The sequence below is a fragment of the Telmatherina bonti genome, assembly GCF_933228915.1.
Source record: "Telmatherina bonti genome assembly, chromosome: 6".
Taxonomy (NCBI): Eukaryota; Metazoa; Chordata; class Actinopteri; order Atheriniformes; family Telmatherinidae; genus Telmatherina; species Telmatherina bonti.
Window position 1 is genome coordinate 1,939,299 of NC_136624.1, and position 27,345 is coordinate 1,966,643.

The following is a 27,345-nucleotide window of genomic DNA, read 5'->3' on the forward strand; positions in this document are numbered from 1 at the left end:
TTTCCTGCATTATGAGAATCTCCTGTCCACCACGTCCCGATGAGAATCCCTTCATTTTCCTGCATTATGAGAATCTCCCGTCCACTACGTCCCGATGAGAATCTCTTTATTTTCCTGCATTATGAGAATCTCCCGTCCACCACGTCCCGATGAGAAACTCCTGTTTTCCTGCATTAGGAGAATCTCCCGTCCACCACGTCCCGATGAGAATCCCCTTTTTTCCTGCATTATCAGAATCTCCCTTCCACCACGTCCCGATGAGAATCTCCTTTTTTCCTGCAGTATGAGAATCTCCCGTCCACCACGTCCCGATGAGAATTTCCCGTTTTCCTGCATTATGAGAATCTCCCTTCCACCACGTCCCAATGAGAATCTCCTTTTTTCCTGCATTATGAGAATTGCCGTCCACCACGTCCGGATGAGAATCTCCCGTTTTACTACATTATGAGAATCTCCCGTCCACCACGTCCCGATGAGAATCTCTTTATTTTCCTGCATTATGAGAATCTCCCATCCACCACGTCCCGATGAGAATCTCCTGTTTTCCTGCATTATGAGAATCTCCCGTCCACCACGTCCCGATGAGAATCCCCTTTTTTCCTGCCTTATGAGAATCTCCCGTCCACCACGTCCCGATGAGAATCCCCTTTTTTCCTGCATTATGAGAATCTCCCGTTTTCCTGCATTATGAGAATCTCCCTTCCACCACGTCCCAATGAGAATCTCCTTTTTTCCTGCATTATGAGAATTGCGGTCCACCACGTCCGGATGAGAATCTCCCGTTTTACTACATTATGAGAATCTCCCGTCCACCACGTCCCGATGAGAATCTCTTTATTTTCCTGCATTATGAGAATCTCCCGTCCACCACGTCCCGATGAGAATCTCCTGTTTTCCTGCATTATGAGAATCTCCCGTCCACCACGTCCCGATGAGAAACTCCTGTTTTCCTGCATTATGAGAATCTCCCGTCCACCACGTCCCGATGAGAATCCCCTTTTTTCCTGCATTATGAGAATCTCCCGTCCACCACGTCCCGATGAGAATCTCCTGTTTTCCTGCATTATGAGAATCTCCCGTCCACCACGTCCCGATGAGAAACTCCTGTTTTCCTGCATTAGGAGAATCTCCCGTCCACCACGTCCCGATGAGAATCCCCTTTTTTCCTGCATTATCAGAATCTCCCTTCCACCACGTCCCGATGAGAATCTCCTTTTTTCCTGCAGTATGAGAATCTCCCGTCCACCACGTCCCGATGAGAATTTCCCGTTTTCCTGCATTATGAGAATCTCCCTTCCACCACGTCCCAATGAGAATCTCCTTTTTTCCTGCATTATGAGAATTGCCGTCCACCACGTCCGGATGAGAATCTCCCGTTTTACTACATTATGAGAATCTCCCGTCCACCACGTCCCGATGAGAATCTCTTTATTTTCCTGCATTATGAGAATCTCCCGTCCACCACGTCCCGATGAGAATCTCCTGTTTTCCTGCATTATGAGAATCTCCCGTCCACCACGTCCCGATGAGAATCCCTTTATTTTCCTGCATTATGAGAATCTCCCGTCCACCACGTCGCGATGAGAATCCCCTTTTTTCCTGCCTTATGAGAATCTCCCGTCCACCACGTCCCGATGAGAATCCCCTTTTTTCCTGCATTATGAGAATCTCCCGTCCACCACGTCCCGATGAGAAACTCCCGTTTTCCTGCATTATGAGAATCTCCCGTCCACCACGTCCCGATGAGAATCCCTTCATTTTCCTGCATTATGAGAATCTCCCGTCCACTACGTCCCGATGAGAATCTCTTTATTTTCCTGCATTATGAGAATCTCCCGTCCACCACGTCCCGATGAGAAACTCCTGTTTTCCTGCATTAGGAGAATCTCCCGTCCACCACGTCCCGATGAGAATCCCCTTTTTTCCTGCATTATCAGAATCTCCCTTCCACCACGTCCCGATGAGAATCTCCTTTTTTCCTGCAGTATGAGAATCTCCCGTCCACCACGTCCCGATGAGAATTTCCCGTTTTCCTGCATTATGAGAATCTCCCTTCCACCACGTCCCAATGAGAATCTCCTTTTTTCCTGCATTATGAGAATTGCCGTCCACCACGTCCGGATGAGAATCTCCCGTTTTACTACATTATGAGAATCTCCCGTCCACCACGTCCCGATGAGAATCTCTTTATTTTCCTGCATTATGAGAATCTCCCATCCACCACGTCCCGATGAGAATCTCCTGTTTTCCTGCATTATGAGAATCTCCCGTCCACCACGTCCCGATGAGAATCCCCTTTTTTCCTGCCTTATGAGAATCTCCCGTCCACCACGTCCCGATGAGAATCCCCTTTTTTCCTGCATTATGAGAATCTCCCGTCCACCACGTCCCGATGAGAAACTCCCGTTTTCCTGCATTATGAGAATCTCCCGTCCACCACGTCCCGATGAGAAACTCCCGTTTTCCTGCATTATGAGAATCTCCTGTCCACCACGTCCCGATGAGAATCCCTTTATTTTCCTGCATTATGAGAATCTCCCGTCCACTACGTCCCGATGAGAATCTCTTTATTTTCCTGCATTATGAGAATCTCCCGTCCACCACGTCCCGATGAGAATCCCTTTATTTTCCTGCATTATGAGAATCTCCCGTCCACCACGTCCCGATGAGAATCCCTTTATTTTCCTGCATTATGATAATCTCCCGTCCACCACGTCCCGATGAGAATCCCTTTATTTTCCTGCATTATGAGAATCTCCCGTCCACCACGTCCCGATGAGAATCCCTTTATTTTCCTGCATTATGAGAATCTCCCGTCCACCACGTCCCGATGAGAATCCCTTTATTTTCCTTCATTATGAGAATCTCCCGTCCACCACGTCCCGATGAGAATCTCTTTATTTTCCTGCATTATGAGAATCTCCCGTCCACCACGTCCCGATGAGAATCCCTTTATTTTCCTGCATTATGAGAATCTCCCGTCCACCACGTCCCGATGAGAATCTCTTTATTTTCCTGCATTATGAGAATCTCCCGTCCACCACGTCCCGATGAGAATCCCTTTATTTTCCTGCATTATGAGAATCTCCCGTCCACCACGTCCCGATGAGAATCCCTTTATTGTCCTGCATTATGAGAATCTCCCGTCCACCACGTCCCGATGAGAATCTCTTTATTTTCCTGCATTATGAGAATCTCCCGTCCACCACGTCCCGATGAGAATCCCTTTATTTTCCTGCATTATGAGAATCTCCCGTCCACCACGTCCCAATGAGAATCTCTTTATTTTCCTGCATTATGAGAATCTCCCGTCCACCACGTCCCGATGAGAATCTCCCGTTTTCCTGCATTATGAGAATCTCCCGTCCACCACGTCCCGATGAGAATCTCTTTATTTTCCTGCATTGAGAATCTCCCGTCCACCACGTCCAGATGAGAATCTCCCGTTTTCCTGCATTATGAGAATCTCCCGTCCACCACGTCCCGATGAGAATCTCTTTATTTTCCTGCATTGTGAGAATCTCCCGTCCACCACGTCCCGATGAGAATCACCCGTTTTCCTGCATTATGAGAATCTCCCGTCCACCACGTCCCGATGAGAATCTCTTTATTTTCCTGGATAATGAGAATCTCCTGTCCACCACGTCCCAATGAGAATCTCCTGTTTTCTTACATTATGAGAATCTCCCGTCCACCACGTCCCGATGAGAATCTCTTTATTTTCCTGCATTATGAGAATCTCCCGTCCACCACGTCCAGATGAGAATCTCCTGTTTTCCTGCATTATGAGAATCTCCCGTCCACCACGTCCCGATGAGAATCTCTTTATTTTCCTGCATTATGAGAATCTCCCGTCCACCACGTCCCGATGAGAATTTCCCGTTTTCCTGCATTATGAGAATCTCCCTTCCACCACGTCCCAATGAGAATCTCCTTTTTTCCTGCATTATGAGAATTGCGGTCCACCACGTCCGGATGAGAATCTCCTGTTTTCCTGCATTATGAGAATCTCCCATCCACCACGTAACGATGAGAATCTCTTTATTTTCCTGCATTATGAGAATCTCCCGTCCACCAAGTCCCGATGAGAATCTCTTTATTTTCCTGCATTATGAGAATCTCCCGTCCACCACGTCCCGATGAGAATCTCCCGTTTTCCTGCATTATGAGATTCTCCCGTTCACCACGTCCCGATGAGAATCTCCCGTTTTCCTGCATTATGAGAATCTCCTTTCCACCACGTCCAGATGAGAATCTCCTGTTTTCCTGCATTATGAGATTCTCCCGTTCACCAAGTCCCGATGAGAATCTCCTGTTTTCTTACATTATGAGAATCTCCCGTCCACCACGTCCCGATGAGAATCTCTTTATTTTCCTGCATTATGAGAATCTCCCGTCCACCACGTCCCGATGAGAATCTCCTGTTTTCCTGCATTATGAGAATCTCCCGTCCACCACGTCCCGATAAGAATCTCTTTATTTTCCTGCATTATGAGAATCTCCCGTCCACCAGGTCCCGATGAGAATCTCTTTATTTTCCTGCATAATGAGAATCTCCCGTCCACCACGTCCCGATGAGAATCTCCTGTTTTCCTGCATAATGAGAATCTCCCGTCCACCACGTCCCGATGAGAATCTCCTGTTTTCCTGCATTATGAGAATCTCCCGTCCACCACGTCCCGATGAGAATTTCCCGTTTTCCTGCATTATGAGAATCTCCCGTCCACCACGTCCCGATGAGAATCTCTTTATTTTCCTGCATAATGAGAATCTCCTGTCCACCACGTCCCGATGAGAATCTCCTGTTTTCCTGCATTATGAGAATCTCCCGTCCACCACGTCCCGATAAGAATCTCTTTATTTTCCTGCATTATGAGAATCTCCCGTCCACCACGTCCCGATGAGAGTCTCTTTATTTTCCTGCATTATGAGAATCTCCCGTCCACCACGTCCCGATGAGAATCTCTTTATTTTCCTGCATTATGAGAATCTCCCGTCCACCAAGTCCCGATGAGAATCTCCTGTTTTCCTGCATAATGAGAATCTCCCTTCCACCACGTCCCGATGAGAATCTCCGGTTTTCCTGCATAATGAGAATCTCCTGTCCACCACGTCCCGATGAGAATCTCCTGTTTTCCTGCATTATGAGAATCTCCCGTCCACCACGTCCCGATGAGAATCTCTTTATTTTCCTGCATTATGAGAATCTCCTGTCCACCATGTCCCGATGAGAATCTCCTTTTTTCCTGCATTATGAGAATCTCCTGTCCACCACGTCCCGATGAGAATCTCCTGTTTTCCTGCATTATGAGAATCTCCCGTCCACCACGTCCGGATGAGTATCTCCCGTTTTCCTGCATTATGAGAATCTCCCGTCCACCACGTCCCGATGAGAATCTCTTTATTTTCCTGCATTATAAGAATCTCCCGTCCACCACGTCCCGATGAGAATCTCTTTATTTTCCTGCATTATGAGAATCTCCCATCCACCACGTCCCGATGAGAATCTCTTTATTTTCCTGCATTATGAGAATCTCCCGTCCACCACGTCCCAATGAGAATCTCTTTATTTTCCTGCATTATGAGAATCTCCCGTCCACCACGTCCCGATGAGAATCTCTTTATTTTCCTGCATTATGAGAATCTCCCGTCCACCACGTCCCAATGAGAATCTCCTTTTTTCCTGAATTATGAGAATTGCGGTCCACCACGTCCGGATGAGAATCTCCCGTTTTCTTACATTATGAGAATCTCCCGTCCACCACGTCCCGATGAGAATCTCTTTATTTTCCTGCATTATGAGAATCTCCCGTCCACCACGTCCCGATGAGAGTCTCTTTATTTTCCTGCATTATGAGAATCTCCCGTCCACCAAGTCCCGATGAGAATCTCCTGTTTTCCTGCATAATGAGAATCTCCCTTCCACCACGTCCCGATGAGAATCTCCTGTTTTCCTGCATTATGAGAATCTCCCGTCCACCACGTCCCGATGAGAATCTCCTTTTTTCCTGCATTATGAGAATCTCCCGTCCACCACGTCCCGATGAGAATCTCCTGTTTTCCTGCATTATGAGAATCTCCCGTCCACCATGTCCCGATGAGAATCTCCTGTTTTCCTGCATAATGAGAATCTCCTGTCCACCACGTCCCGATGAGAATCTCCTGTTTTCCTGCATTATGAGAATCTCCCGTCCACCATGTCCCGATGAGAATCTCCTGTTTTCCTGCATTATGAGAATCTCCCGTCCACCACGTCCGGATGAGTATCTCCCGTTTTCCTGCATTATGAGAATCTCCCGTCCACCACGTCCCGATGAGAATCTCTTTATTTTCCTGCATTATGAGAATCTCCCGTCCACCACGTCCCGATGAGAATCTCTTTATTTTCCTGCATTATGAGAATCTCCCATCCACCACGTCCCGATGAGAATCTCTTTATTTTCCTGCATTATGAGAATCTCCCGTCCACCACGTCCCGATGAGAATCTCTTTATTTTCCTGCATTATGAGAATCTCCCGTCCACCACGTCCCGATGAGAATCTCTTTATTTTCCTGCATTATGAGAATCTCCGGTCCACCACGTCCCAATGAGAATCTCTTTATTTTCCTGCATTATGAGAATCTCCCGTCCACCACGTCCCGATGAGAATCTCCCGTTTTCCTGCATTATGAGAATCTCCCGTCCACCACGTCCCAATGAGAATCTCTTTATTTTCCTGCATTATGAGAATCTCCCGTCCACCACGTCCCGATGAGAATCTCTTTATTTTCCTGCATTATGAGAATCTCCCGTCCACCACGTCCAGATGAGAATCTCCCGTTTTCCTGCATTATGAGAATCTCCCGTCCACCACGTCCCGATAAGAATCTCTTTATTTTCCTGCATTATGAGAATCTCCTGTCCACCACGTCCAGATGAGAATCTCCCGTTTTCCTGCATTATGAGAATCTCCCGTCCACCACGTCCCGATAAGAATCTCTTTATTTTCCTGCATTATGAGAATCTCCCGTCCACCAGGTCCCGATGAGAATCTCTTTATTTTCCTGCATTGTGAGAATCTCCCGTCCACCACGTCCCGATGAGAATCACCCGTTTTCCTGCATTATGAGAATCTCCCATCCACCACGTCCCGATGAGAATCTCTTTATTTTCCTGGATAATGAGAATCTCCTGTCCACCACGTCCCAATGAGAATCTCCTGTTTTCTTACATTATGAGAATCTCCCGTCCACCACGTCCCGATGAGAATCTCTTTATTTTCCTGCATTATGAGAATCTCCCGTCCACCACGTCCCAATGAGAATCTCTTTATTTTCCTGCATTATGAGAATCTCCCGTCCACCACGTCCAGATGAGAATCTCCTGTTTTCCTGCATTATGAGAATCTTCCATCCACCACGTCCAGATGAGAAACTCCTGTTTTCCTGCATTATGAGAATCTCCCGTCCACCACGTCCCGATGAGAATCTCTTTATTTTCCTGCATTATGAGAATATCCCGTCCACCACGTCCCGATGAGAATTTCCCGTTTTCCTGCATTATGAGAATCTCCCTTCCACCACGTCCCAATGAGAATCTCCTTTTTTCCTGCATTATGAGAATTGCGGTCCACCACGTCCGGATGAGAATCTCCTGTTTTCCTGCATTATGAGAATCTCCCATCCACCACGTCCCGATGAGAATCTCTTTATTTTCCTGCATTATGAGAATCTCCCGTCCACCAAGTCCCGATGAGAATCTCTTTATTTTCCTGCATTATGAGAATCTCCCGTCCACCACGTCCCGATGAGAATCTCCCGTTTTCCTGCATTATGAGAATCTCCTTTCCACCACGTCCAGATGAGAATCTCCTGTTTTCCTGCATTATGAGATTCTCCCGTTCACCACGTCCCGATGAGAATCTCCCGTTTTCCTGCATTATGAGAATCTCCTTTCCACCACGTCCAGATGAGAATCTCCTGTTTTCCTGCATTATGAGATTCTCCCGTTCACCAAGTCCCGATGAGAATCTCCTGTTTTCTTACATTATGAGAATCTCCCGTCCACCACGTCCCGATGAGAATCTCTTTATTTTCCTGCATTATGAGAATCTCCCGTACACCACGTCCCGATGAGAATTTCCCGTTTTCCTGCATTATGAGAATCTCCCGTCCACCACGTCCCGATGAGAATCTCTTTATTTTCCTGCATAATGAGAATCTCCCGTCCACCACGTCCCGATGAGAATCTCCTGTTTTCCTGCATTATGAGAATCTCCCGTCCACCACGTCCCGATAAGAATCTCCCGTTTTCCTGCATTATGAGAATCTCCCTTCCACCACGTCCCAATGAGAATCTCCTTTTTTCCTGCATTATGAGAATTGCGGTCCACCACGTCCGGATGAGAATCTCCCGTTTTACTACATTATGAGAATCTCCCGTCCACCACGTCCCGATGAGAATCTCTTTATTTTCCTGCATTATGAGAATCTCCCGTCCACCACGTCCCGATGAGAATCTCCTGTTTTCCTGCATTATGAGAATCTCCCGTCCACCACGTCCCGATGAGAAACTCCTGTTTTCCTGCATTATGAGAATCTCCCGTCCACCACGTCCCGATGAGAATCCCCTTTTTTCCTGCATTATGAGAATCTCCCGTCCACCACGTCCCGATGAGAATCTCCTGTTTTCCTGCATTATGAGAATCTCCCGTCCACCACGTCCCGATGAGAAACTCCTGTTTTCCTGCATTAGGAGAATCTCCCGTCCACCACGTCCCGATGAGAATCCCCTTTTTTCCTGCATTATCAGAATCTCCCTTCCACCACGTCCCGATGAGAATCTCCTTTTTTCCTGCAGTATGAGAATCTCCCGTCCACCACGTCCCGATGAGAATTTCCCGTTTTCCTGCATTATGAGAATCTCCCTTCCACCACGTCCCAATGAGAATCTCCTTTTTTCCTGCATTATGAGAATTGCCGTCCACCACGTCCGGATGAGAATCTCCCGTTTTACTACATTATGAGAATCTCCCGTCCACCACGTCCCGATGAGAATCTCTTTATTTTCCTGCATTATGAGAATCTCCCGTCCACCACGTCCCGATGAGAATCTCCTGTTTTCCTGCATTATGAGAATCTCCCGTCCACCACGTCCCGATGAGAATCCCTTTATTTTCCTGCATTATGAGAATCTCCCGTCCACCACGTCGCGATGAGAATCCCCTTTTTTCCTGCCTTATGAGAATCTCCCGTCCACCACGTCCCGATGAGAATCCCCTTTTTTCCTGCATTATGAGAATCTCCCGTCCACCACGTCCCGATGAGAAACTCCCGTTTTCCTGCATTATGAGAATCTCCCGTCCACCACGTCCCGATGAGAAACTCCCGTTTTCCTGCATTATGAGAATCTCCTGTCCACCACGTCCCGATGAGAATCCCTTCATTTTCCTGCATTATGAGAATCTCCCGTCCACTACGTCCCGATGAGAATCTCTTTATTTTCCTGCATTATGAGAATCTCCCGTCCACCACGTCCCGATGAGAAACTCCTGTTTTCCTGCATTAGGAGAATCTCCCGTCCACCACGTCCCGATGAGAATCCCCTTTTTTCCTGCATTATCAGAATCTCCCTTCCACCACGTCCCGATGAGAATCTCCTTTTTTCCTGCAGTATGAGAATCTCCCGTCCACCACGTCCCGATGAGAATTTCCCGTTTTCCTGCATTATGAGAATCTCCCTTCCACCACGTCCCAATGAGAATCTCCTTTTTTCCTGCATTATGAGAATTGCCGTCCACCACGTCCGGATGAGAATCTCCCGTTTTACTACATTATGAGAATCTCCCGTCCACCACGTCCCGATGAGAATCTCTTTATTTTCCTGCATTATGAGAATCTCCCATCCACCACGTCCCGATGAGAATCTCCTGTTTTCCTGCATTATGAGAATCTCCCGTCCACCACGTCCCGATGAGAATCCCCTTTTTTCCTGCCTTATGAGAATCTCCCGTCCACCACGTCCCGATGAGAATCCCCTTTTTTCCTGCATTATGAGAATCTCCCGTCCACCACGTCCCGATGAGAAACTCCCGTTTTCCTGCATTATGAGAATCTCCCGTCCACCACGTCCCGATGAGAAACTCCCGTTTTCCTGCATTATGAGAATCTCCTGTCCACCACGTCCCGATGAGAATCCCTTTATTTTCCTGCATTATGAGAATCTCCCGTCCACTACGTCCCGATGAGAATCTCTTTATTTTCCTGCATTATGAGAATCTCCCGTCCACCACGTCCCGATGAGAATCCCTTTATTTTCCTGCATTATGAGAATCTCCCGTCCACCACGTCCCGATGAGAATCCCTTTATTTTCCTGCATTATGATAATCTCCCGTCCACCACGTCCCGATGAGAATCCCTTTATTTTCCTGCATTATGAGAATCTCCCGTCCACCACGTCCCGATGAGAATCCCTTTATTTTCCTGCATTATGAGAATCTCCCGTCCACCACGTCCCGATGAGAATCCCTTTATTTTCCTTCATTATGAGAATCTCCCGTCCACCACGTCCCGATGAGAATCTCTTTATTTTCCTGCATTATGAGAATCTCCCGTCCACCACGTCCCGATGAGAATCCCTTTATTTTCCTGCATTATGAGAATCTCCCGTCCACCACGTCCCGATGAGAATCTCTTTATTTTCCTGCATTATGAGAATCTCCCGTCCACCACGTCCCGATGAGAATCTCTTCATTTTCCTGCATTATGAGAATCTCCCGTCCACCAAGTCCCGATGAGAATCTCCTGTTTTCCTGCATTATGAAAATCTCCCGCCCACCACGTCCCGATGAGAATCCCCTGTTTTCCTGCATTATGAGAATCTCCCGTCCACCACGTCCCGATGAGAATCTCTTTATTTTCCTGCATTATGAGAATCTCCCGTCCACCACGTCCCAATGAGAATCTCTTTATTTTCCTGCATTATGAGAATCTCCCGTCCACCACGTCCCGATGAGAATCTCTTTATTGTCCTGCATTATGAGAATCTCCCGTCCACCACGTCCCGATGAGAATCTCTTTATTTTCCTGCATTATGAGAATCTCCCGTCCACCACGTCCCGATGAGAATCTCTTTATTTTCCTGCATTATGAGAATCTCCCGTCCACCACGTCCCGATGAGAATCCCTTTATTTTCCTGCATTATGAGAATCTCCCGTCCACCACGTCCCGATGAGAATCCCTTTATTGTCCTGCATTATGAGAATCTCCCGTCCACCACGTCCCGATGAGAATCTCTTTATTTTCCTGCATTATGAGAATCTCCCGTCCACCACGTCCCGATGAGAATCCCTTTATTTTCCTGCATTATGAGAATCTCCCGTCCACCACGTCCCAATGAGAATCTCTTTATTTTCCTGCATTATGAGAATCTCCCGTCCACCACGTCCCGATGAGAATCTCCCGTTTTCCTGCATTATGAGAATCTCCCGTCCACCACGTCCCGATGAGAATCTCTTTATTTTCCTGCATTGAGAATCTCCCGTCCACCACGTCCAGATGAGAATCTCCCGTTTTCCTGCATTATGAGAATCTCCCGTCCACCACGTCCCGATGAGAATCTCTTTATTTTCCTGCATTGTGAGAATCTCCCGTCCACCACGTCCCGATGAGAATCACCCGTTTTCCTGCATTATGAGAATCTCCCGTCCACCACGTCCCGATGAGAATCTCTTTATTTTCCTGGATAATGAGAATCTCCTGTCCACCACGTCCCAATGAGAATCTCCTGTTTTCTTACATTATGAGAATCTCCCGTCCACCACGTCCCGATGAGAATCTCTTTATTTTCCTGCATTATGAGAATCTCCCGTCCACCACGTCCAGATGAGAATCTCCTGTTTTCCTGCATTATGAGAATCTTCCATCCACCACGTCCAGATGAGAAACTCCTGTTTTCCTGCATTATGAGAATCTCCCGTCCACCACGTCCCGATGAGAATCTCTTTATTTTCCTGCATTATGAGAATCTCCCGTCCACCACGTCCCGATGAGAATTTCCCGTTTTCCTGCATTATGAGAATCTCCCTTCCACCACGTCCCAATGAGAATCTCCTTTTTTCCTGCATTATGAGAATTGCGGTCCACCACGTCCGGATGAGAATCTCCTGTTTTCCTGCATTATGAGAATCTCCCATCCACCACGTAACGATGAGAATCTCTTTATTTTCCTGCATTATGAGAATCTCCCGTCCACCAAGTCCCGATGAGAATCTCTTTATTTTCCTGCATTATGAGAATCTCCCGTCCACCACGTCCCGATGAGAATCTCCCGTTTTCCTGCATTATGAGATTCTCCCGTTCACCACGTCCCGATGAGAATCTCCCGTTTTCCTGCATTATGAGAATCTCCTTTCCACCACGTCCAGATGAGAATCTCCTGTTTTCCTGCATTATGAGATTCTCCCGTTCACCAAGTCCCGATGAGAATCTCCTGTTTTCTTACATTATGAGAATCTCCCGTCCACCACGTCCCGATGAGAATCTCTTTATTTTCCTGCATTATGAGAATCTCCCGTCCACCACGTCCCGATGAGAATCTCCTGTTTTCCTGCATTATGAGAATCTCCCGTCCACCACGTCCCGATAAGAATCTCTTTATTTTCCTGCATTATGAGAATCTCCCGTCCACCAGGTCCCGATGAGAATCTCTTTATTTTCCTGCATAATGAGAATCTCCCGTCCACCACGTCCCGATGAGAATCTCCTGTTTTCCTGCATAATGAGAATCTCCCGTCCACCACGTCCCGATGAGAATCTCCTGTTTTCCTGCATTATGAGAATCTCCCGTCCACCACGTCCCGATGAGAATTTCCCGTTTTCCTGCATTATGAGAATCTCCCGTCCACCACGTCCCGATGAGAATCTCTTTATTTTCCTGCATAATGAGAATCTCCTGTCCACCACGTCCCGATGAGAATCTCCTGTTTTCCTGCATTATGAGAATCTCCCGTCCACCACGTCCCGATAAGAATCTCTTTATTTTCCTGCATTATGAGAATCTCCCGTCCACCACGTCCCGATGAGAGTCTCTTTATTTTCCTGCATTATGAGAATCTCCCGTCCACCACGTCCCGATGAGAATCTCTTTATTTTCCTGCATTATGAGAATCTCCCGTCCACCAAGTCCCGATGAGAATCTCCTGTTTTCCTGCATAATGAGAATCTCCCTTCCACCACGTCCCGATGAGAATCTCCGGTTTTCCTGCATAATGAGAATCTCCTGTCCACCACGTCCCGATGAGAATCTCCTGTTTTCCTGCATTATGAGAATCTCCCGTCCACCACGTCCCGATGAGAATCTCTTTATTTTCCTGCATTATGAGAATCTCCTGTCCACCATGTCCCGATGAGAATCTCCTTTTTTCCTGCATTATGAGAATCTCCTGTCCACCACGTCCCGATGAGAATCTCCTGTTTTCCTGCATTATGAGAATCTCCCGTCCACCACGTCCGGATGAGTATCTCCCGTTTTCCTGCATTATGAGAATCTCCCGTCCACCACGTCCCGATGAGAATCTCTTTATTTTCCTGCATTATAAGAATCTCCCGTCCACCACGTCCCGATGAGAATCTCTTTATTTTCCTGCATTATGAGAATCTCCCATCCACCACGTCCCGATGAGAATCTCTTTATTTTCCTGCATTATGAGAATCTCCCGTCCACCACGTCCCAATGAGAATCTCTTTATTTTCCTGCATTATGAGAATCTCCCGTCCACCACGTCCCGATGAGAATCTCTTTATTTTCCTGCATTATGAGAATCTCCCGTCCACCACGTCCCGATGAGAATCTCTTTATTTTCCTGCATTATGAGAATCTCCCGTCCACCACGTCCCGATGAGAATCTCTTTATTTTCCTGCATTATGAGAATCTCCCGTCCACCACGTCCCGATGAGAATCTCCCGTTTTCCTGCATTATGAGAATCTCCCGTCCACCACGTCCCGATAAGAATCTCTTTATTTTCCTGCATTATGAGAATCTCCCGTCCACCAGGTCCCGATGAGAATCTCTTTATTTTCCTGCATTGTGAGAATCTCCCGTCCACCACGTCCCGATGAGAATCACCCGTTTTCCTGCATTATGAGAATCTCCCGTCCACCACGTCCCGATGAGAATCTCTTTATTTTCCTGGATAATGAGAATCTCCTGTCCACCACGTCCCAATGAGAATCTCCTGTTTTCTTACATTATGAGAATCTCCCGTCCACCACGTCCCGATGAGAATCTCTTTATTTTCCTGCATTATGAGAATCTCCCGTCCACCACGTCCAGATGAGAATCTCCTGTTTTCCTGCATTATGAGAATCTTCCATCCACCACGTCCAGATGAGAAACTCCTGTTTTCCTGCATTATGAGAATCTCCCGTCCACCACGTCCCGATGAGAATCTCTTTATTTTCCTGCATTATGAGAATCTCCCGTCCACCACGTCCCGATGAGAATTTCCCGTTTTCCTGCATTATGAGAATCTCCCTTCCACCACGTCCCAATGAGAATCTCCTTTTTTCCTGCATTATGAGAATTGCGGTCCACCACGTCCGGATGAGAATCTCCTGTTTTCCTGCATTATGAGAATCTCCCATCCACCACGTCCCGATGAGAATCTCTTTATTTTCCTGCATTATGAGAATCTCCCGTCCACCAAGTCCCGATGAGAATCTCTTTATTTTCCTGCATTATGAGAATCTCCCGTCCACCACGTCCCGATGAGAATCTCCCGTTTTCCTGCATTATGAGAATCTCCTTTCCACCACGTCCAGATGAGAATCTCCTGTTTTCCTGCATTATGAGATTCTCCCGTTCACCACGTCCCGATGAGAATCTCCCGTTTTCCTGCATTATGAGAATCTCCTTTCCACCACGTCCAGATGAGAATCTCCTGTTTTCCTGCATTATGAGATTCTCCCGTTCACCAAGTCCCGATGAGAATCTCCTGTTTTCTTACATTATGAGAATCTCCCGTCCACCACGTCCCGATGAGAATCTCTTTATTTTCCTGCATTATGAGAATCTCCCGTCCACCACGTCCCGATGAGAATTTCCCGTTTTCCTGCATTATGAGAATCTCCCGTCCACCACGTCCCGATGAGAATCTCTTTATTTTCCTGCATAATGAGAATCTCCCGTCCACCACGTCCCAATGAGAATCTCCTTTTTTCCTGCATTATGAGAATTGCGGTCCACCACGTCCGGATGAGAATCTCCCGTTTTACTACATTATGAGAATCTCCCGTCCACCACGTCCCGATGAGAATCTCTTTATTTTCCTGCATTATGAGAATCTCCCGTCCACCACGTCCCGATGAGAATCTCCTGTTTTCCTGCATTATGAGAATCTCCCGTCCACCACGTCCCGATGAGAAACTCCTGTTTTCCTGCATTATGAGAATCTCCCGTCCACCACGTCCCGATGAGAATCCCCTTTTTTCCTGCATTATGAGAATCTCCCGTCCACCACGTCCCGATGAGAATCTCCTGTTTTCCTGCATTATGAGAATCTCCCGTCCACCACGTCCCGATGAGAAACTCCTGTTTTCCTGCATTATGAGAATCTCCCGTCCACCACGTCCCGATGAGAATCCCCTTTTTTCCTGCATTATGAGAATCTCCCTTCCACCACGTCCCGATGAGAATCTCCTTTTTTCCTGCAGTATGAGAATCTCCCGTCCACCACGTCCCGATGAGAATTTCCCGTTTTCCTGCATTATGAGAATCTCCCTTCCACCACGTCCCAATGAGAATCTCCTTTTTTCCTGCATTATGAGAATTGCCGTCCACCACGTCCGGATGAGAATCTCCCGTTTTACTACATTATGAGAATCTCCCGTCCACCACGTCCCGATGAGAATCTCTTTATTTTCCTGCATTATGAGAATCTCCCGTCCACCACGTCCCGATGAGAATCTCCTGTTTTCCTGCATTATGAGAATCTCCCGTCCACCACGTCCCGATGAGAATCCCTTTATTTTCCTGCATTATGAGAATCTCCCGTCCACCACGTCCCGATGAGAATCCCCTTTTTTCCTGCATTATGAGAATCTCCCGTCCACCACGTCCCGATGAGAAACTCCCGTTTTCCTGCATTATGAGAATCTCCCGTCCACCACGTCCCGATGAGAAACTCCCGTTTTCCTGCATTATGAGAATCTCCTGTCCACCACGTCCCAATGAGAATCCCTTTATTTTCCTGCATTATGAGAATCTCCCGTCCACCACGTCCCGATGAGAATCTCTTTATTTTCCTGCATTATGAGAATCTCCCGTCCACCACGTCCCGATGAGAATCCCTTTATTTTCCTGCATTATGAGAATCTCCCGTCCACCACGTCCCGATGAGAATCCCTTTATTTTCCTGCATTATGAGAATCTCCCGTCCACCACGTCCCTATGAGAATACCTTTATTTTCCTGCATTATGAGAATCTCCCGTCCACCACGTCCCGATGAGAATCCCTTTATTTTCCTTCATTATGAGAATCTCCCGTCCACCACGTCCCGATGAGAATCCCTTTATTTTCCTGCATTATGAGAATCTCCCGTCCACCACGTCCCGATGAGAATCCCTTTATTTTCCTGCATTATGAGAATCTCCCGTCCACCACGTCCCGATGAGAATCCCTTTATTTTCCTGCATTATGAGAATCTCCCGTCCACCACGTCCCGATGAGAATCTCTTTATTTTCCTGCATTATGAGAATCTCCCGTCCACCACGTCCCGATGAGAATCCCTTTATTTTCCTGCATTATGAGAATCTCCCGTCCACCACGTCCCGATGAGAATCCCTTTATTTTCCTGCATTATGAGAATCTCCCGTCCACCACGTCCCGATGAGAATCCCTTTATTTTCCTGCATTATGAGAATCTCCCGTCCACCACGTCCCGATGAGAATCTCTTTATTTTCCTGCATTATGAGAATCTCCCGTCCACCACGTCCCAATGAGAATCTCTTTATTTTCCTGCATTATGAGAATCTCCCGTCCACCACGTCCCGATGAGAATCTCCCGTTTTCCTGCATTAAGAGAATCTCCCGTCCACCACGTCCCGATGAGAATCTCTTTATTTTCCTGCATTATGAGAATCTCCCGTCCACCACGTCCAGATGAGAATCTCCCGTTTTCCTGCATTATGAGAATCTCCCGTCCACCACGTCCCGATAAGAATCTCTTTATTTTCCTGCATTATGAGAATCTCCCGTCCACCACGTCCCGATGAGAATCACCCGTTTTCCTGCATTATGAGAATCTCCCGTCCACCACGTCCCGATGAGAATCTCTTTATTTTCCTGCATTATGAGAATCTCTTTATTTTCCTGGATAATGAGAATCTCCTGTCCACCACGTCCCAATGAGAATCTCCTGTTTTCTTACATTATGAGAATCTCCCGTCCACCACGTCCCGATGAGAATCTCTTTATTTTCCTGCATTATGAGAATCTCCCGTCCACCACGTCCCGATGAGAATCTCTTTATTTTCCTGCATTATGAGAATCTCCCGTCCACCACGTCCAGATGAGAATCTCCTGTTTTCCTGCATTATGAGAATATTCCATCCACCACGTCCAGATGAGAAACTCCTGTTTTCCTGCATTATGAGAATCTCCCGTCCACCACGTCCCGATGAGAATCTCTTTATTTTCCTGCATTATGAGAATCTCCCGTCCACCACGTCCCGATGAGAATTTCCCGTTTTCCTGCATTATGAGAATCTCCCTTCCACCACGTCCCAATGAGAATCTCCTTTTTTCCTGCATTATGAGAATCTCCCGTCCACCAAGTCCCGATGAGAATCTCTTTATTTTCCTGCATTATGAGAATCTCCCGTCCACCACGTCCCGATGAGAATCTCCCGTTTTCCTGCATTATGAGATTCTCCCGTTCACCACGTCCCGATGAGAATCTCCCGTTTTCCTGCATTATGAGAATCTCCTTTCCACCACGTCCAGATGAGAATCTCCTGTTTTCCTGCATTATGAGATTCTCCCGTTCACCAAGTCCCGATGAGAATCTCCTGTTTTGTTACATTATGAGAATCTCCCGTCCACCACGTCCTGATGAGAATCTCTTTATTTTCCTGCATTATGAGAATCTCCCGTACACCACGTCCCGATGAGAATTTCCCGTTTTCCTGCATTATGAGAATCTCCCGTCCACCACGTCCCGATGAGAATCTCTTTATTTTCCTGCATTGTGAGAATCTCCCGTCCACCACGTCCCGATGAGAATCACCCGTTTTCCTGCATTATGAGAATCTCCCGTCCACCACGTCCCGATGAGAATCTCTTTATTTTCCTGCATTATGAGAATCTCCCGTCCACCACGTCCAGATGAGAATCTCCTGTTTTCCTGCATTATGAGAATCTTCCATCCACCACGTCCAGATGAGAAACTCCTGTTTTCCTGCATTATGAGAATCTCCCGTCCACCACATCCCGATGAGAATCTCTTTATTTTCCTGCATTATGAGAATCTCCCGTCCACCACGTCCCGATGAGAATTTCCCGTTTTCCTGCATTATGAGAATCTCCCTTCCACCACGTCCCAATGAGAATCTCCTTTTTTCCTGCATTATGAGAATTGCGGTCCACCACGTCCGGATGAGAATCTCCTGTTTTCCTGCATTATGAGAATCTCCCATCCACCACGTCCCGATGAGAATCTCTTTATTTTCCTGCATTATGAGAATCTCCCGTCCACCAAGTCCCGATGAGAATCTCTTTATTTTCCTGCATTATGAGAATCTCCCGTCCACCACGTCCCGATGAGAATCTCCCGTTTTCCTGCATTATGAGAATCTCCTTTCCACCACGTCCAGATGAGAATCTCTTGTTTTCCTGCATTATGAGATTCTCCCGTTCACCACGTCCCGATGAGAATCTCCCGTTTTCCTGCATTATGAGAATCTCCTTTCCACCACGTCCAGATGAGAATCTCCTGTTTTCCTGCATTATGAGATTCTCCCGTTCACCAAGTCCCGATGAGAATCTCCTGTTTTCTTACATTATGAGAATCTCCCGTCCACCACGTCCCGATGAGAATCTCTTTATTTTCCTGCATTATGAGAATCTCCCGTACACCACGTCCCGATGAGAATTTCCCGTTTTCCTGCATTATGAGAATCTCCCGTCCACCACGTCCCGATGAGAATCTCTTTATTTTCCTGCATAATGAGAATCTCCCGTCCACCACGTCCCGATGAGAATCTCCTGTTTTCCTGCATTATGAGAATCTCCCGTCCACCACGTCCCGATAAGAATCTCCCGTTTTCCTGCATTATGAGAATCTCCCTTCCACCACGTCCCAATGAGAATCTCCTTTTTTCCTGCATTATGAGAATTGCGGTCCACCACGTCCGGATGAGAATCTCCCGTTTTACTACATTATGAGAATCTCCCGTCCACCACGTCCCGATGAGAATCTCTTTATTTTCCTGCATTATGAGAATCTCCCGTCCACCACGTCCCGATGAGAATCTCCTGTTTTCCTGCATTATGAGAATCTCCCGTCCACCACGTCCCGATGAGAAACTCCTGTTTTCCTGCATTATGAGAATCTCCCGTCCACCACGTCCCGATGAGAATCCCCTTTTTTCCTGCATTATGAGAATCTCCCGTCCACCACGTCCCGATGAGAATCTCCTGTTTTCCTGCATTATGAGAATCTCCCGTCCACCACGTCCCGATGAGAATCCCCTTTTTTCCTGCATTATGAGAATCTCCCGTCCACCACGTCCCGATGAGAATCCCCTTTTTTCCTGCATTATGAGAATCTCCCGTCCACCACGTCCCGATGAGAATCCCCTTTTTTCCTGCATTATGAGAATCTCCCTTCCACCACGTCCCGATGAGAATCTCCTTTTTTCCTGCAGTATGAGAATCTCCCGTCCACCACGTCCCGATGAGAATTTCCCGTTTTCCTGCATTATGAGAATCTCCCTTCCACCACGTCCCAATGAGAATCTCCTTTTTTCCTGCATTATGAGAATTGCCGTCCACCACGTCCGGATGAGAATCTCCCGTTTTACTACATTATGAGAATCTCCCGTCCACCACGTCCCGATGAGAATCTCTTTATTTTCCTGCATTATGAGAATCTCCCGTCCACCACGTCCCGATGAGAATCTCCTGTTTTCCTGCATTATGAGAATCTCCCGTCCACCACGTCCCGATGAGAATCCCTTTATTTTCCTGCATTATGAGAATCTCCCGTCCACCACGTCCCGATGAGAATCCCCTTTTTTCCTGCCTTATGAGAATCTCCCGTCCACCACGTCCCGATGAGAATCCCCTTTTTTCCTGCATTATGAGAATCTCCCGTCCACCACGTCCCGATGAGAAACTCCCGTTTTCCTGCATTATGAGAATTTCCCGTCCACCACGTCCCGATGAGAAACTCCCGTTTTCCTGCATTATGAGAATCTCTTGTCCACCACGTCCCGATGAGAAACTCCCGTTTTCCTGCATTATGAGAATCTCCCGTCCACCACGTCCCGATGAGAATCTCTTTATTTTCCTGCATTATGAGAATCTCCCGTCCACCACGTCCCGATGAGAATCCCTTTATTTTCCTGCATTATGAGAATCTCCCGTCCACCACGTCCCGATGAGAATCTCTTTATTTTCCTGCATTATGAGAATCTCCCGTCCACCACGTCCCGATGAGAATCCCTTTATTTTCCTGCATTATGAGAATCTCCCGTCCACCACGTCCCGATGAGAATCCCTTTATTTTCCTGCATTATGAGAATCTCCCGTCCACCACGTCCCGATGAGAATCCCTTTATTTTCCTGCATTATGAGAATCTCCCGTCCACCACGTCCCGATGAGAATCTCTTTATTTTCCTGCATTATGAGAATCTCCCGTCCACCACGTCCCGATGAGAATCCCTTTATTTTCCTGCATTATGAGAATCTCCCGTCCACCACGTCCCGATGAGAATCACCCGTTTTCCTGCATTATGAGAATCTCCTGTCCACCACGTCCCAATGAGAATCTCCTGTTTTCTTACATTATGAGAATCTCCCGTCCACCACGTCCGGATGAGAATCTCTTTATTTTCCTGCATTATGAGAATCTCCCGTCCACCACGTCCCGATGAGAATCTCTTTATTTTCCTGCATTATGAGAATCTCCCGTCCACCACGTCCCAATGAGAATCTCTTTATTTTCCTGCATTATGAGAATCTCCCGTCCACCAAGTCCCGATGAGAATCTCTTTATTTTCCTGCATTATGAGAATCTCCCGTCCACCACGTCCCAATGAGAATCTCTTTATTTTCCTGCATTATGAGAATCTCCCGTCCACCACGTCCCGATGAGAATCTCCCGTTTTCCTGCATTATGAGATTCTCCCGTTCACCACGTCCCGATGAGAATCTCCCGTTTTCCTGCATTATGAGATTCTCCCGTTCACCACGTCCCGATGAGAATCTCCCGTTTTCCTGCATTATGAGATTCTCCCGTTCACCACGTCCCGATGAGAATCTCCCGTTTTCCTGCATTATGAGAATCTCCTTTCCACCACGTCCAGATGAGAATCTCCTGTTTTCCTGCATTATGAGATTCTCCCGTCCACCACGTCCCGATGAGAATCTCCTGTTTTCTTACATTATGAGAATCTCCCGTCCACCACGTCCCGATGAGAATCCCTTTATTTTCCTGCATTATGAGAATCTCCCGTCCACCACGTCCCGATGAGAATCTCTTTATTTTCCTGCATTATGAGAATCTCCCGTCCACCACGTCCCGATGAGAATCTCTTTATTTTCCTGCATTATGAGAATCTCCCGTCCACCACGTCCCGATGAGAATCTCTTTATTTTCCTGCATTATGAGAATCTCCCGTCCACCACGTCCCGATGAGAATCTCTTTATTTTCCTGCATTATGAGAATCTCCCGTCCACCACGTCCCGATGAGAATCTCTTTATTTTCCTGCATTATGAGAATCTCCCGTCCACCACGTCCCGATGAGAATCCCTTTATTTTCCTGCATTATGAGAATCTCCCGTCCACCACGTCCCAATAAAATGATGAGTGTATTTGAAGAGTGTGTAGTTGATGAGTGTGTATTTGGGTTATCTCATATGGTGATGGTCCCTGATGCTTTTGTCATATCAATGTGCTGTATATTCACTATATTGTGATGAATGATTGATCGGCTCCTGACTCCTGTTGTCCTGCAGGGATCCTACGCTGGCTTCGTCTACACCTACGCCGTGTCGCCCCCCCTGCTGATGAGCCACAAGGCGGCCGGTTGTCTGAACAGCGTCTTCTGGGCGTCCATCACCGCAGGACGAGCAGCGTTTATCTGCTTCTCCTCCAGATGCTCCATCCCCGTGCTGCTAATCGTCAGTCTGGTACGCCGACACACAGCAGCACCAGAAGCAGCTGCAACACAATACGTCAGAACAAATACTGGTTCTTGGTGGGAAAGCAAATTTTGGGATTCAGTGGAGGAGAAGTTTTAAAGGCATATGATAGGTTTTTCACCTGTTTTCAGTGGTTATTTATCATTTTATATCAGCAGAAAATCCTTCATTTAATAAAAACAAAATGAAGGCAGAAAAGTGACGTCCAGCTTGACAGGAAATAAACTGATCAGCAGCTGTTAGATTATCTGTCATCAGTTCTTTTTTTTTTTTTTTTTCTAACCTGTCCTGTCCAGCATCTCAGCAGACAGAACAACAATCTGCGTGCCATATTTTTGCCAGACAGATTTGCTCTGTCAAGGGAGAAATATCATGTAAATAGCTGCCCTTGATAATCGGAATATTTTTATTATTATAATAATTTTTTTTTTTTTTCTTTTTTCATTTTGCAATCATCGTCAGTCTTGATATGGCCGAGCTGGACCTGGCAGGGAAAGAGGAAAAAGAAAGAGGAAATGAAAGGAGGAAAAAGAGAGAGAAAAGAAAGGCGTGTCTAAGCTGCTAAAGTTACAGTATTTGCAAAACAATATAAAGTACTGAAAAAATACAACAAGACATAAGTAGGATAGTGACAATATTCAAAAACAGACAAAAAAATGAAAAAGAAAAGTAAAAAAAGTAAATGAATGAATAAAATAACAATTCCAATACCAACCGTTATTAAACATACCTACAGAGAGTCATCAGCAACATTTAGTAGGAAGCAGATGGGAAGATGAGCGCATGTGGGCGTGCACGTGTGAGTGTTCAAGCTGTGATCATGCAATCAAAGATCAGCTGAGTGCTTGTAGGGGAGCACGACCACGACCCGAGGTGTAGGGGAGGAAGCCAAGGCCCCCAGGGCCCGGCAAGCCCACCGCGCACAGAGCCCGGGCAGGCAAAGCAGAGAGAGCCTCCGTCCCCCGAGCCCAGAGCAGTGGAAGCCTCCAGGCAGGCGCCACCCGGGCAGGCTCCCCATCCCCTCTCGCCCCCCTCCCTTCCTTCCCCCCACCCCCCTCCGTGGGGGCAACATTTCCTGGAAACTCGGTTGTGGCAGGAACATGGTTGACAGTAGTTTTCTGATATGAGTTTAGTTTTTTTCATGCTTTTGAGCATGAAAGACAAAAATCCAGCTGTTTCCTGAACACCTGGAGAAGCTGATCTCATTAGATCTACTGTGGATTTAAAGATGTGCGAATAGAAAATATCTGTTAAAGTTTTGTGTCCATCTTCTGACCTTCCTGCAACATCATGGCAACTGTGGAGTATATCTAATAATCTAAGAAATGCCTGGTTTTATGGAAGAAGAGTGCCACAATAAAATGCATAAATACAGCTTTGAATAATAAAATTTATCTTGAAATGATTAAAAATACTTAAATAGAAATAAATGTATTAACTATATAAACATTGTAAGTTCTTATGATTATAAATGCATAGTTGATAAAATAATGAATGATTTCATTATGAATGAAAGTTTTTAAATATAAATCAAGTATTTTTTTGTATGTATTTGACTGTTTAATTATTTCAGGTTTCTTGAGCTGAAATAATGTTAACTGCAGCTCATCATATCAGGACATCTAATTGGTTCCCCTGTAAGTCGCTAAAAGTCCATCCCAAATTAAATTACATGAAAATGTTTTTGATAATATCATAGGAAAAATAAGAAGATATTTAACGTCACTAATCAGTCGTTAGATCATTAAAATGGAAAAAAATTCCCGCAGAGACTGTCGAGATCCATGAAATATTTATGAAAAAGTGTAACGGCTAAACCTAATAATTGATTGAATAATGAAAGAAATAGAAAAAAACTAAAACCCATTGAGAAAAATGATATAAATGAAAATAAACTGAAAAATAGAAGCCTGTTGAAATACCAGCCGACAGTGTTTGCTTGTTAATTACCGTGTAATAGACAACGGCATGGTTAAGTCTCGCAACATAAGGTCTGATGAGGAGCCTGACAAATGAATTGATGATGCACTGCAGCGAAGGGAACATGAAATGATTAAAAAGAGAAAAAGTATATATTTTTGCTAAAGCTGTCAAACAACTGAAATGTAATAATCTCTTGAAATCACAGGATTGATGCAGATTATTTATGATTTGCATCTGTAAATTTAAATGTCTAGCTTGCAGTCTGCTGCGAGACCCTTTCGTCCGTTTCCTGTGTCGGTTACGCGTAGAACTGGTGAGTCCTTCTTTGGCTTGATCAGACAAACAGCAATACCGCTGAAAACCACAGGAGCAGCGTTGAGCACGACAGCTGATAGGCAAGCGATGAAAAGAAACATGACGAGAGCTTGAGAATAAAAGCTGTGATGGTGCTGGGCGAGTTAGAGGCTTGTTCTCGTGGTTCTTGCTGCCAGCAGTGGTTCTCTGAATCGGAATGGGGAAGTGGCCTCTGAACTCAGCACTGCCCACTCGTGGATGAACTGACCATGCCAATAAAGGACACATGGACGTAATACCGTCATGAAATGTGACAGTGTTTGAAATGATAGTCCCCATTTCCATACATATACCGAAGGAACAAGCGGCAGCGTCCCACACTTAAATCTGAAGCCTGTGTCAAAAATTCCTCCCCGAAATTTGGCATGACCAGCGGCGTGTCTTTTGATTGACAGGTACCTGATGTCCCACAGTGGGGATTGGCAGCGTGATTTAACTTTAGCCTGTTACCAACACTAGCTACTTACCTCCCATTAGCTCACTTAGCTCTTAGCCACAGGCAGGTTGAAATTTCATAGATGTCAATCATCCATCCCCCAGTTGCTGTGGCAACGGATGGGAACCGCCCGATGAGCTGCAGTCCAGCTCTTCAGAAACCTGCAGGTTTGTTACTTGTGATCAGCTGAGTGGATCATTGACTTGGATGTGGTGGTGGTTTTCTTGCAGGTGGGGGTTATTCTGGTCCAGTGCCTGTTATTGATCTTCTACACCAGCAGTGTGTTTCTCTTCATCGGCACCTGTTTGTTGGGACTTTGTATCAGCAGCGTGTTTCCCTTCATGCTGGCCTTCACCGAGGACATGTTCCACTACAGAGGTACAAATGACACAGCACTGTCAGTGTGCCACTGAACAGAAACTCCACTGAATCAGAAAAAATCACAAGTTTCAGATATTTTAATAAAATAAATTGTGATCACATTTCATCAGAAAAAAGATCACTAGCTGAACCATGCTCCCATGAGACCTCTATCTATACCAAGGATGCCCAGTTCTGGCCTTCAAGGGCCACAATGCCTGCAGGTTCTGCATGTGTTCCAACACACCTGACTCAAGCTAATCGTCATTGTGCAGAACTTCATTCATTGGCGGTTGGATCCAGGTGTGTTGGAGCAGTGATACATTGAAAACCTGCTGGACGGTGGCCCCTGAGGACAGACTTTAGGCATCCTTGGTTTAGACCCAGAAATCATGATGAAGCTACTACCCATCAGACTTTCTACCAATCATAAAGCTTGAAATGAGGGTAATGTCCAATCGGGAGCAGCCAAAGATCAGCAACCATGTGGAAGTTCTATGTGCCTCTGAAAAGAAGAAACGGCTTTACCTTCAACGTTACCGGTGTGTACCACATATCACGTCAAGTGTCTGGTTTAAACGGGTTGTAGACAATGCAGATCGCTGCATTCTTCACAGTCAACAAATCCTCAACAATCAGATGTAACGGACTGGTGTCCGGAAAGTCATCTTTCTAGATGCATCTCTTCTGAGTTTCTGAGGGAGGAGATGCTCTCCTGAACCAGAGGTTCGTGGTTTTACTGTGGAACGGGGTTTTCATGTGAGCTCTGAGCTGCTGAACAGTAACCAGACCTGAATCTACCGAGTTAAACGCGCTGAATAGTTACATGCAGTTTACATGCTGGTCAGCTGTGAGATGGCCCTTGCCTCATCTATCCAGTGGTTTGGCATATGCACTTTTCACGTAGACCTCTGCTCTATTATAATAGTTATGAAATGTAATATTTGCACTAATTAAACTCTATCTGATGAATAGAATTGCACCAGTTAATTAGAGCAAAGACCTTCACCAGGTCTGTTAACCTTTATGTACAAAACAGTGCAGACAAGAAGATAGGACACAGTCAGGTTTTGTCTCAGATGTCCATTAGTGGATATAATATAAATGTATGTAAATATAATGTCATATATGCCACAAGGACGTACTTATATCTCCCTAACCAACAGAAATGAATCTTATGATTAGAATAGCTTCCATGTTGAGTGAATGATGGACCAGCGTGGTGATAAAGGTCGGACGGCCTAGCCTGGAAGAATGAAGATTTTAGCTGTTTCACATAACTGATGTTGCTACAGTTGTGATCTAAAGCGACTTAATGACACTGATTTGTGCTTTCTTGGAAAGGTTGTGCTACAACAGTGCTGGTGATGAGCGCCAGCACAGGAGAGATGATGCTGCAGCTGCTCGTTGGATTAGTAAGAGCTCCTGTTTCCTGCACACAGATTGTTTGTGTGTTGGTTTTCTTGTTTCCAGCTGACCGTTTCAGTGCATGAATGTGTGATGTAGATGTGACAGAATGCAGCCTGCAGTCAGCTGATTGCTGTGATGGTTTCTTGCTGCAGGTGATCAACAGTCAGGGCAGCTACTCCTTCCTGCTGTGTTCCACAATAACGTCATTCATCAGCCTCTGCCTCTTCCTTCTGCTTCTCTACATTCACCGCATCCACACAGGTAAACTCCCACATTATAGGGTCCATCAGGGGTTCAGTCCAGTCCAGTTCTGGTTCCAGACTGGCTGTTTGAGAATCTTTACCCCAGTTAGAAACCAAAAAGCCCTTTGTCACTGAGTTCTGAGAGCAGATGCCATGGTGACTCCAGGTGAGTGGGAAGTTTCACAGCAGCATACGAGCAACACCTGA

At 46.3% G+C, this 27,345-nt stretch overlaps 1 protein-coding gene across 1 annotated transcript in view; it reads left to right on the forward strand.

The window, feature by feature from the left end:
• mfsd4aa (major facilitator superfamily domain containing 4Aa) overlaps window positions 1–27,345 on the forward strand; it is a gene marked incomplete at both ends in the record, with an annotated part of 200,007 nt that extends 172,662 nt beyond the window's left edge. The window contains 5 exons of the mRNA XM_079242836.1: window positions 22,228–22,401; window positions 25,357–25,504; window positions 26,831–26,901; window positions 27,049–27,157; window positions 27,287–27,345. Of these exons, the coding sequence (XP_079098962.1) occupies window positions 22,228–22,401; window positions 25,357–25,504; window positions 26,831–26,901; window positions 27,049–27,157; window positions 27,287–27,345 (561 nt within the window). The remainder of the gene's footprint in view (window positions 1–22,227; window positions 22,402–25,356; window positions 25,505–26,830; window positions 26,902–27,048; window positions 27,158–27,286) is intronic.